Source organism: Acipenser ruthenus, unplaced genomic scaffold (genome assembly GCF_902713425.1).
Source record: "Acipenser ruthenus unplaced genomic scaffold, fAciRut3.2 maternal haplotype, whole genome shotgun sequence".
NCBI lineage: Eukaryota > Metazoa > Chordata > Actinopteri > Acipenseriformes > Acipenseridae > Acipenser > Acipenser ruthenus.
In genome coordinates, this window is record NW_026707693.1 from 10,001 (window position 1) to 22,237 (window position 12,237).

The 12,237-nt window shown below is 45.6% G+C and overlaps 1 protein-coding gene across 1 annotated transcript in view; it reads left to right on the forward strand.

Moving 5' to 3' along the window:
* The window catches only part of LOC117397732 (calcium/calmodulin-dependent protein kinase type II subunit beta), a gene marked incomplete at its 5' end in the record, with an annotated part of 20,000 nt that extends 9,773 nt beyond the window's left edge, over positions 1-10,227 (forward strand). Inside the window, 8 exon segments of the mRNA XM_059019261.1 lie at positions 803-848; positions 850-876; positions 4,048-4,150; positions 4,972-5,055; positions 6,270-6,364; positions 7,681-7,803; positions 8,334-8,417; positions 9,612-10,227. Coding sequence (XP_058875244.1) covers positions 803-848; positions 850-876; positions 4,048-4,150; positions 4,972-5,055; positions 6,270-6,364; positions 7,681-7,803; positions 8,334-8,417; positions 9,612-9,662 — 613 coding nt within the window.
* Between the last annotated feature and the right edge of the window lie 2,010 nt (positions 10,228-12,237).

A 12,237-nucleotide genomic window follows, 5' to 3' on the forward strand; every position in this document is an offset into this window, starting at 1 on the left:
ATGATAAATGATTTTTTTTTTTTATTTCATGTCCCTTTTTCAGCCGTGTGGAAAGTTCACTGTGCTGTGTTGTCCCAAACGTCCCGAAAGAAATGTTTTTTCAATCAATTAAGCCTTTTGTGTAAATACCCCCCCACCAAAAAAAGTACTTGTTTAATTGTTGTGCACTGCAGTTACACCTCCTTCCAAACCTATATATACATATAATGTCAATATATATCTGTCAGTGTGTGTATATATATATATATGTGTGTGTGTGTGTATGTGTATTGTGTGTATGTCTGTGTGTATATGTATGTATGTATTTATGTATATTTATATAAAGTGTATGCATGTGACTATAGCGCTCCCTCTCTCCTCTCCTCTCTCCTCTCCTCTCCTCCACTCTCCTCCTCTCCTCTCCTCTCCTCCTCTCTTCTCCTCTCCTCTCCCCTCCTCCCCTCCTCTCTTCTCTCCTGTCCCCTCCCCTCCTCTCCTCTCCTCTCTCTCCTCTCCTCTCCTCCTCTCCTTTCCTGTCTCCTCCCCTCTCCCCTCCCCTCCTCTCCTCTCCTCTCCTCTCCTCTCCTCTCCTCTCCTCCTCTCTCCTCCCTCCTCCCCTCCTCTCCTCTCCTCTCCTCTCCTCTCCTCTCCTCTCCTCCCCTCCTCTCTCCTCTCCTCCCCCTCCTCCCCTCCCCTCTCCTCCTCCTCTCCTCCTCCCCTCTCCTCTCCTCTCCTCTCCTCCTCTCCTCTCCTGTCTCCTCCCTCTCCCCTCCCCTCCTCTCTCCTCTCCTGGACTAACACGCCCCCTGGTGTTTGCATGCAGCCATTGCATCCAGCAGATTGTGGAGGCTGTGCTTCACTGTCACCAGCATGGGGGTCGTGCACCGTGACCTCAAGGTGAGTGGGGTAGGGGGGGGGGGGCGGGGGGGGGGAGTCATGTGACGTGACGTGACGTGGCGTGGCATCCCCTCTCTGCGTGTGCGTGTGCGTGTGCGTATGCGTGTGTCGTGTGTAGCTTTCGAGAGATTGATTAAGATGCTGTGGTTTGGGGTCCACTTACTGTGTTGTGCCATAAAAAATGCAATTAAGTTTTATTTTACAGGGGTTTCCGATAATAATAATAATATTATTATTATTATTATCGTCATCGTTCCTTTATCATTTGATCACTTTAACCCTGTGCTTGTGTTTGTATTTATTTGAGAAGTCTGTGTTAATTATGAAGCTGCTTTGAATTGTCAGTTCAGAAGCGGCTCTTCACTGCCACCTGCCTGCTAGACGTGTGTAACACAGGCTAGATCGGTCAAGGTGTCATTCTACTAGTAAGCGCCAGCGCCCTCTAGTGCCCACCTGTATAATATGTACAGAAAGAGAACCGTACTGCATGTGGATGCGCGTCATAATTATGAGATGCAACTGTGCATATTATTATTATTATTATTATTATTAGTATTATGTATTTATTTGTCAGACGTCTTTATCCAAAGTGACTCACAGGTGTTCCAGGGCAGCACAGGGTTACAATGCAAGCTTCATATTTAAACACAGTGTAGTTTACAGTAAGTGCAAATAATAATAATACAACTAGAATACAATATGAACTAGGATGCAGCCAGTTAGGATTGTAAAGCACAGAGAGGTCTGGTAAAGCACAGGGAAGCCTTGTAAAGCACAGAGAGGTCTGGTAAAGCATAGGCAAGCATTGTAAGCACAGAGAGGTTTGGTAAAGCATAGGGAAGCATTGTAAAGCACATAGAGGGATGGTAAAGCATAGGGAAGCATTGTAAAGCACAGAGAGGTGTGGTAAAGCATAGGGAAGCATTGTAAAGCACAGAGAGGTCTGGTAAAGCATAGGGAAGCATTGTAAAGCACAGAGAGGTCTGGTAAAGCATAGGGAAGCATTGTAAAGCACAGAGAGGTCTGGTAAAGCATAGGGAAGCATTGTAAAGCACAGAGAGGTCTGGTAAAGCATAGGAAGCATTGTAAAGCACAGAGAGGTCTGGTAAAGCATAGGGAAGCATTGTAAAGCACAGAGAGGTCTGGTAAAGCATAGGGAAGCATTGTAAAGCACAGAGAGGTGTGGTAAAGCATAGGAAGCATTGTAAAGAACAGAGAGGTGTGGTAAAGCATAGGGAAGCATTGTAAAGAACAGAGAGGTCTGGTAAAGCATAGGGAAGCATTGTAAAGCACAGAGAGGTCTGGTAAAGCATAGGGAAGCATTGTAAAGCACAGAGAGGTGTGGTAAAGCATAGGGAAGCATTGTAAAGAACAGAGAGGTGTGGTAAAGCATAGGGAAGCATTGTAAAGAACAGAGAGGTCTGGTAAAGCATAGGGAAGCATTGTAAAGCACAGAGAGGTATTAAAAAGGAAACCATCCAAGCCTAGTACAGCCAGGGGGACTCGCATGGGGGGAGAACTGACTGATTTGCTGTTAATGTTTTATAAGGTCGTCGTTCTGGAAAAGCAGGTTTGATGTGAGTGGAGATTCGCACCTCTGCATTATAACAAAATAATGAAAAAAGAAGTGAAGCATCGAGGCAGCTGCAATGCAGCTCAGGGGTGCAGTGACTCCGTTTGAGCAGACAGGGAGTCATGCGCTGGGCTGCCTCTATCTGGGGCAGAGGGGGGGGGCGCTCCATCTCAACAGCACCGTTAACACAATCTTAAAAATAAAACCCAATAACGTACAGGGCGCACTTAACCCTTCCCTCCCTGGACACCTGTGCAGGTGTAGCTTTAGCAGCAAAACGAGAGCCTTTTTCTTTTTCCATTTATTTATGTATTTGTCATAAGTCTTTATCCAAGACGACTCACACAGGTGTTCCAGGGCAGCGCAGGGTTACAATGCAAGCTTCATATTTAAACACAGTGCAGTTTACAGTCAGTGCAAATAATAATAACACTGCTAGAATACAATATGAACTAGGATGCAGCCAGTTAGGATCACAGCAAGTTATATCTGCAGTGACATGTTAGCAGTGCAATAGTGCAAGGATAGCGCATCAGCTGAGGATTTACTGAGCGTGTTGTTGTAAGTTTGATGGATTCTCTGCTCAGAGATCCCATTGCAGAGCAGTGCGAGTCAGTCCAGGTTTTACATTCTAGGAGCTTAATAATAATAATAATAATAATAATAATAATAACTCCCTTGCATAGTAAGTTATTATTATCAATTTCTTAGCAGACGCCCTTATCCAGGGTGACTTACAATTGTTACAAGATATCACATTATTTTTACATACAATTACCCATTTATACAGTTGGGTTTTTACTGGAGCAATCTAGGTAAAGTACCTTGCTCAAGGGTACAGCAGCAGTGTCCCCCACCTGGGATTGAACCCACGACCCTCCGGTCAAGAGTCCAGAGCCCTAACCACTACTCCACACTGCTGCCCCATCATTATCATTACTATCATTGTCATTATTATTCTCATCATCATTATGATTTGATCTCTGGTTTGATCTCTCCTCGCCCCATCTCCATTCTGCAGCTCCCAGGAGATCCAGGCTGTGAAGGGTTAACGCGGGCTGTGTTAAGAATCTCTCTGCCTCTCTGCAGTGGATTTGATCAGCATTGCGCAATTCCTGTCTCCAGTCTCTCTAATCCAATATTATTTTCAGAAGAAAAAAAAAATCAATATTAATATTTTTTTTTTTTTAAAGGAAATGAAATCAAATCAAATTCCTGAGCCGTTTGGTTCTTTGGGGCCCGATAAACGAAACTCTAGGGAGTTGAAACTTTTTTTCTTTTTTTACAGTTTATTGTAATCTTTCAAAACAGCGTTTAACCTCTTACAGGCAGACACACTGTGGGCTGATCAAGCTGCTAGTAAAACCTGGACTGGGTGACATTGCTGTGCAATAGGAGTCTGATTCCCAGCCCTGCAGTCTTACCTGAAAAAACAGTCCTCTAAAGTCTTGTGAACTGGGCCTCTGGTTTCAGAACACAGCTTTAAATTACAGACAGAGGGAAAAGAGGTTTTAGATTACCCCCCCCCCCCCCCCCCCGTGTGTGTGCGTGTGCGTGTGTCAGTTTTCTCAGATTCATGTTTCCTCTCCTCTCTGTAGCCTGAGAACCTGCTCCTGGCCAGTAAGTGTAAAAACGCAGCCGTGAAGCTGGCTGATTTCGGACTGGCCATCGAGGTGCAGGGAGAGCAGCAGGCATGGTTCGGTGAGTGAAACCATCAACCACAGAGACACACTGAGCCACGCTGAGACACACAGAGACACAGAGACACACAGAGACACACTGAGATACACAGAGCCACACTGAGCCACACAGAGACACTGAGCTACACAGAGACACGCTGAGCCACACAGAGACACGCTGAGCCACACAGAGACACGCTGAGCCACACTGAGCCACGCTGAGACACACAGAGACACACTGAGATACACAGAGCCACACTGAGCCACACAGAGACACTGAGCTACACAGAGACACGCTGAGCCACACAGAGACACGCTGAGCCACACTGAGCCACGCTGAGACACACAGAGACACACAGAGACACAGAGACACACTGAGATACACAGAGACACGCTGAGCCACACAGAGACACGCTGAGCCACACAGAGACACGCTGAGCCACACTGAGCCACGCTGAGACACACAGAGACACACAGAGACACACAGAGACACAGAGACACACTGAGATACACAGAGCCACGCTGAGCCACACAGAGACACAGTGAGCCACACAGAGACACACAGAGCCACGCTGAGCCACACAGAGCCACACTGAGCCACACTGAGCCACACAGAGACACACAGAGACACACAGAGACACACTGAGACACACTTAGTCACAGCAGGGGGCACTGCACAACACACGGTCTGGTGCAGGCTGTGTATAATTCTAATACTGATAATAACATGACTGCTGCTGCTAACAGTGCTAGCAGTAGTGTCGCTAGCCCGGGCGTGGCTCAGTCTCTGTCAGCGTGTTTCTGTGGCTGCGTTCCCGCCTCACGCTCCCTGTCCTTTCCCAGGATTTGCCGGAACGCCAGGATACCTGTCTCCCGAGGTGCTGCGGAAAGAAGCGTACGGAAAACCTGTGGATATCTGGGCATGCGGTAAGTCCAAGAGGAACTAAAAACAAAGTACAACGACAAACGTTTCCACTAGAAGTCTCTCTCAGCGTCTTCAGTGTAAATTCAATGGCAAACGTTTCCACTAGAAGTCTTTCTCAGCGTCTTCAGTGTAAATTCAATGGCAAACGTTTCCACTAGAAGTCTTTCTCAGTGTCTTCAGTGTAAATTCAATGGCAAACGTTTCCACTAGAAGTCTTTCTCAGTGTCTTCAGTGTAAATTCAATGGCAAACGTTTCCACTAGAAGTCTTTCTCGGTGTCTTCAGTGTAAATTCAATGGCAAACGTTTCCACTAGAAGTCTTTCTCAGTGTCTTCAGTGTAAATTCAATGGCAAACGTTTCCACTAGAAGTCTTTCTCAGCGTCTTCAGTGTAATACTGAGGAAGATCACATTGAAAAAAATTGAAAAAAAGATCACATTTCGAAATCTAACATGAAACACTACTGAACTACTGTTATGGCTTCCGGTAGCGATATTGCAGTTTCTTTGATTACATGATGTTAAATAAAGGATCTGAATTATGTACATATATATATATATATTTTTAATTGTCTCAATCGTAAAATTCTCGGTGATGCTAAACGTTTGCCGCAGCTGTAGGTCTGACGTCTTGTTTCTTTGCCTGTATTGATGTGTTGATGTATTGATGTGTTGATGTATTGATGTATTGATGTGTTGATGTATTGATGTGTTGATGTATTGATGTGTTGATGTGTTGATGTGTTGATGTATTGATGTGTTGATGTATTGATGTGTTGATGTGTTGGTGTGTTGATGTGTTGAGGTGTTGATGTGTTGAGGTGTTGATGTGTTGAGGTGTTGATGTGTTGATGTGTTGGTGTGTTGAGGTGTTGAGGTGTTGGTGTGTTGATGTGTTGATGTGTTGATGTGTTGGTATGTTGATGTGTTGATGTATTGATGTGTTGATGTGTTGATGTGTTGGTGTGTTGATGTGTTGAGGTGTTGGTGTGTTGATGTGTTGATGTGTTGATGTGTTGGTGTGTTGATGTGTTGATGTGTTGGTGTGTTGATGTGTTGATGTGTTGGTGTGTTGATGTGTTGATGTGTTGAGGTGTTGAGGTGTTGGTGTGTTGATGTGTTGATGTGTTGGTGTGTTGATGTATTGATGTATTGATGTGTTGATGTATTAATGTATTGGTGTATTGATCTGTGTGTCTGCGGTGGCTTTCATTTTAGGGGTGATCCTGTATATCCTTCTTGTGGGGTACCCCCCTTTCTGGGATGAAGATCAACACAAACTCTACCAGCAGATCAAAGCTGGCGCCTACGATGTGAGTAACAGGGGGACCCTGCCCCGGTAATAATAATAATAATAATAATAATAATAATAATAATAATAATAATTTAACCTTTATTTGAACAGGAATATCCCATTTGGGATTAAAATCTATTTTTCAAGGGAGACCTGGTCAAGAAGCTGGCGTGCAATACAGAAATGAAACACAGAGCGATATTTTAAAGCACAGTACAAGGCTATCAAAGAGTTTCTCAAGAGTGAAAGCACAGGCAAGCATTGCAAAGCACACAGAGGGACAGCACAGCATAGAAAAAACAGAACAGGTCAAACGCTGGTCAATGCACGGTATAGCCATCCACGAAGAACCACTGACCTGTTAAACACTGAGCCCTGCTGAATCTAGAAATGCTCAAAGAGATGTAATAAACTCAATGACAAACGCTTGAGTACAAGTCATTCTCAGCATCTTCAGTGTGAATTCAATGGCAAACGTTTCCACTAGAAGTCTTTCTCAGCGTCTTCAGTGTAAATTCAATGGCAAACGTTTCCACTAGAAGTCATTCTCTGTGTCTTCAGTGTAAATTCAATGGCACACGTTTCCACTAGAAGTCTTTCTCAGCGTCCTCAGTGTAAATTTAATGGCAAACGTTTCCACTAGAAGTCTTTCTCAGTGTCTTCAGTGTAAATTCAATGGCAAACGTTTCCACTAGAAGTCTTTCTCAGTGTCTTCAGTGTAAATTTAATGGCAAACGTTTCCACTAGAAGTCTTTCTCAGTGTCTTCAGTGTAAATTCAATGGCAAACGTTTCCACTAGAAGTCTTTCTCAGTGTCTTCAGTGTAAATTTAATGGCAAACGTTTCCACTAGAAGTCTTTCTCAGTGTCTTCAGTGTAAATTCAATGGCAAACGTTTCCACTAGAAGTCTCTCTCAGTGTCTTCAGTGTAAATTCAATGGCAAACGTTTCCACTAGAAGTCTTTCTCAGTGTTAATTCAATGGCAAACGTTTCCACTAGAAGTCTTTCTCAGTGTAAATTCAATGGCAAACGTTTCCACTAGAAGTCTTTCTCAGTGTTAATTCAATGGCAAACGTTTCCACTAGAAGTCTTTCTCAGCGTCTTCAGTGTAAATTCAATGGCAAACGTTTCCACTAGAAGTCATTCTCAGTGTCTTAATAATAATTTCTCAATCTCATCAAAGGGTAGCCCAAATAAAAAAAGCAAATAATAAAACAGTTTTTTTTTTTTTTAATGAAACAACGGCACAGCGTTTAAAATGTCATGATAGCAGGGCACAGTCAGCAGTGTCAGCGACTGGATCCTGAGACCCCCCCCCCTACTCTCTCTCCCCCAGTTCCCCTCCCCGGAGTGGGACACAGTCACCCCCGAGGCAAAGAATCTCATCAACCAGATGCTGACCATCAACCCGGTCAAGAGGATCACCGCGCAGGAGGCTCTCAACCACCCCTGGGTCTGCGTGAGTACCGCCCCCTGCAGGACAGCTCCGGCACTACAGCACACACAGCGACACTCCAGAGACAGATCGGATTATTATAGCACTGCTAATAATAATAATAATAATAGTAATAATAATTTAACCTTTATTTAACCAGGAATATCCCATTAGGGATTAAAATCTCTTTCTCAAGGGAGACCTGGTCAAGAAGCTGGCGTGCAATACAGAAATGAAACACAGAGCGATATTTTAAAGCACAGTACAAGGCTATCAAAGTGTTTCTCAAGAGTGAAAGCACAGGCAAGCATTGCAAAGCACACAGAGGGAAAGCACAGCATAGAAAAAACAGAACAGGTCAAACTCTGGTCAATGCAGGGGAGAGGACGTGGGGGGGGGGCAGTGGGGGTGGGGGATGCAATTTTATCATACAGATTTACAGCGGCAGACTTTTCTGAAGCGCTGGGTGCGGTGCTAGACGCGTTCTCAGCCTCACCCCAGCCCTGCTCTGCGTTCTCTGTTTTGAGCCCCATGTGCCTCGTCTCTCTCCACAGCAACGCTCCACCGTGGCCTCCATGATGCACAGGCAGGAGACCGTCGAGTGTCTCAAGAAATTCAACGCCCGGAGAAAACTCAAGGTGAGTTTTTTTTTAGAAGTCTCTCTCAGTGTCTTCAGTGTCAATTCAGTGGCAAACGTTTCCACTAGAAGTCTCTCTCAGTATCTTCAGTGTGACTTCAATGGCAAACGTTTCCACTAGAAGTCGTTCTCAGTGTCTTCAGTGTGAATTCAATGGCAAACGTTTCCACTAGAAGTCTTTCTCAGCGTCTTCAGTGTAAATTCAATGACAAACGTTTCCACTAGAAGTCTTTCTCAGTGTCTTCAGTGTAAATTCAATGGCAAACGTTTCCACTAGAAGTCTTTCTCAGTGTCTTCAGTGTAAATTCAATGGCAAACGTTTCCACTAGAAGTCCTCTATGATATGCAATGTAATACTCTTAAAGTCTGACCCCAAACTATTCAGTTGCATATATATGAATATATATGAATATGTAAACGATGTAGCAGCTCGTTTTAAACAGGAATCAGACACTGATTGGTTTCCTGATGTTCTGGGAGAAAGCTTAGGTACGGAGATGTGTCGTCAGGAGAGGATTCAGGGAGCTTTTCTCAATAGCACTCCAGAGTGCCTGTCTTATATATCTTGCCTAACTGCGTGTGCGTGAAGCTAAACTTTGTGAACTCTGTTTACTTTCCTGACAATATCTAAACGCTGTCAATTTCGTGCTATGAGTTTCAATGTTGTTCCAGACCCGGACGAAGAACAGAAGAACACTAGAACACTAGAACACGAGAACGCTAGAACACGAGAACGCTAGAACACTAGAATGCTAGAACACTAGAACCCTAGAACGCGAGAACGCTAGAACACGAGAACGCTAGAACACGAGAATGCTAGAACACTAGAACAAAAAACAATTTTGGGAATGAAAAAAGGCCGTGTTCATCTACAGTCAAAAGTTTTGCATCACTTAGAATTTTAGGATTGAGACATAATTTAAAAAAAAAAAAACTATAGGAACATTAATTTAGATCTTTTATTTAACATCATGTAATCAAAGAAACTACAAAAATGATATCACAAAAAAGTCTACCGGAAGCCATAATAGTAGTACAGTAGTATTTCATGTTAGATTTCGAAATGTCACATTTTTCAATTTTGTAGTTTTTTATTAAGTATCTGGAAAGCCACGAGATTGAAATTGTGAAGGCTGAAATGTGACCTGTCCAGCTGTCCAGCAGTGACCCACACTCTCTCTCTTGTCCTCCGCAGGGCGCCATACTGACCACCATGCTGGTCACACGGAATTTCTCTGGTAAGTAAAACACATTGGCGTATAAACCCACCTAAAACAACTGTCTGTGCCTTTCACAATGCGAGCTTTGAAACCAACCAATCAGAGTCCAGCTCCTGACAAAGGTGGCGGCTCCTCCCACCCCCTTGTGTGATTGGCGATTGATGGTTGGAGGTCAGGGGTCAGGGAGCTCATGCAGTCTGCAAGCTGTCACTTGGAGGGGATGCAGGTTTGCTTGAATATATATTTGGTGGAAGTATTTGTCAGGTTGGTTCGATATTCTTTCAAACGCTTTTTGTGCCTGGTTCAATGCAGTTGAATTTGATACTTCGTTCAGATAAGTCTCCTCTGATTTTTTAGTGCATTTTACAGGAGAGCTGCTGATTCCTGGTGCTGTAAAATGCTCTGTAACACATTGAGCGTCTCTCATTACTGTGTATTTACAGAGCACTTACTCAGTGAATACATGTGTGATTACACAGCATTACAGTGTTGTCATGCATAGTTAGCATGTACTAAATGTGTAAATGTTTTTGGATAATATATGTAAGTACACAAGTGTATTCCAAAAAACGGTTAGGGTCAGGGTCCGGATTAGGGGGTCAGGGTCCGGATTAGGGGGGTCAGGGTCCGGATTAGGGGGGTTAGGTTCAGGATTAGGGGGGTAAGGGTCCGGATTAGGGGGGTCAGGGTCCGGATTAGGGGGGTCAGGGTCCAGATTAGGGGGGTTAGGTTCAGGATTAGGGGGGTCAGGGTCCGGATTAGGGGGGTCAGGGTCCAGATTAGGGGGGTTAGGTTCAGGATTAGGGGGGTCAGGGTCCAGATTAGGGGGGTTAGGTTGAGGATTAGGGGGGTCAGGGTCCAGATTAGGGGGTTTAGGGTCAGGATTAAGGGGGTCAGGGTCCAGATTAGGGGGTTTAGGGTCCGGATTAAGGGGGTCAGGGTCAGGATTAGGGGGGTCAGGGTCAGGGTTAGGGGGGTCAGGGTCAGGATTAGGGGGGTCAGGGTCAGGGTTAGGGGGTCAGGGTCAGGATTAGGGGGGTCAGGGTCAGGGTTAGGGGGGTCAGGGTCAGGATTAGGGGGTCAGGGTCAGGATTAGGGGGGGTCAGAGTCAGGATTAGGGGGGTCAGGGTCAGGATTAGGGGGTCAGGGTCAGGATTAGGGGGGTCAGGGTTAGGGTTAGGGGGTCAGGGTCAGGGTTAGGGGGGTCAGGGTCAGGATTAGGGGGTCAGGGTCAGGATTAGGGGGGGTCAGAGTCAGGATTAGGGGGTCAGGGTCAGGATTAGGGGGTCAGGGTCAGGATTAGGGGGGGTCAGGGTCAGGGTTAGGGGGGGTCAGGGTTAGGGGGGTCAGGGTCAGGATTAGGGGGGTCAGGGTCAGGGTTAGGGGGTCAGGGTCAGGATTAGGGGGGGTCAGAGTCAGGATTAGGGGGGTCAGGGTCAGGGTTAGGGGGTCAGGGTCAGGATTAGGGGGGGTCAGAGTCAGGATTAGGGGGGTCAGGGTCAGGGTTAGGGGGTCAGGGTCAGGATAAGGGGGGGGTCAGGGTCAGGATTAGGGGGGTCAGGGTCAGGATAAGGGGGGGGTCAGGGTCCAGATTAGGGGGTTTAGGGTCAGGATTAGGGGGGTCGGGGTCCAGATTAGGGGGGTTAGGGTCAGGATTATATCACCCCCCCCCACACACACACTCTGCCATTGTGTATCTCAAAGGCTCTATCCTGGCTAAATAAATCCATTTATAGTCCTCTCTGTATAAAAACTCTCCACGAGTCTGATTTGTGAGGCTGTGTGTACGGAGAGCTGGCGAGATGACCAGAGGCTGTCAGCACAGATTGGGCCTCGCTGCTGTTTGAAAAGGTCAGGCCTCCTGCCTTCAGAGCGCTCTCTCTCTCTCTCTCCCTCTCCCTCCCCCTCTAGCTCTCTCTCTCCCTCGCTCTCTCTCTCGCTCCCTCTCTCTGTGTTTGAACGGCTGATTCCATTTTTATTAAGAGAAGGGGTGAGTCACGCAGCGGGTTTATAAAAAGAATAGCGGGCAAGGCCAGGCTCCGGGGCTCTGAGGACTTCATGCCTGGAAGCTGCAGCACTTTGGAAATGGCAAATGTTGCGTTTTTATATATTGTGCTTAACAAGGCTTGCTTATGTCATGGATGGGAAAAGCCGCTGTTAGAAACCAGCTGTCCTTCAAGAGGAACGTTCAGCGGGATGATGATGTCACGATGACGTCACCATAGAATGTTCATTCCAAGAGGTTCCACAGTGACTCACTGGAAAATGAATTCGCGTTCTTTTTGCTTCCTGGCTGCATTTGTCCCATAGCAGTGATTTTTACTAATATATAATAATATATAATATAATATACAGCCGTGTGCGAATGTATCAGAACACCTCCCGATCTGTCACTGATATCCTTCATATACCCGCCTGCATGGAAACCTCTGGGTGTGAGAATTTCAATCTCCGCTCAGTAATCAGTGATATAGAAACACACTCGTGTGTGAAAATGTCAGACCGCTTTGTGCTTTAATCAGGCGTCTTAAACAACTTCTAAAAAGTCTCCTGCGTTTTATCGCGTGTGGCTCTGTGCTCCTTTTCTCGTGACTATTTTAA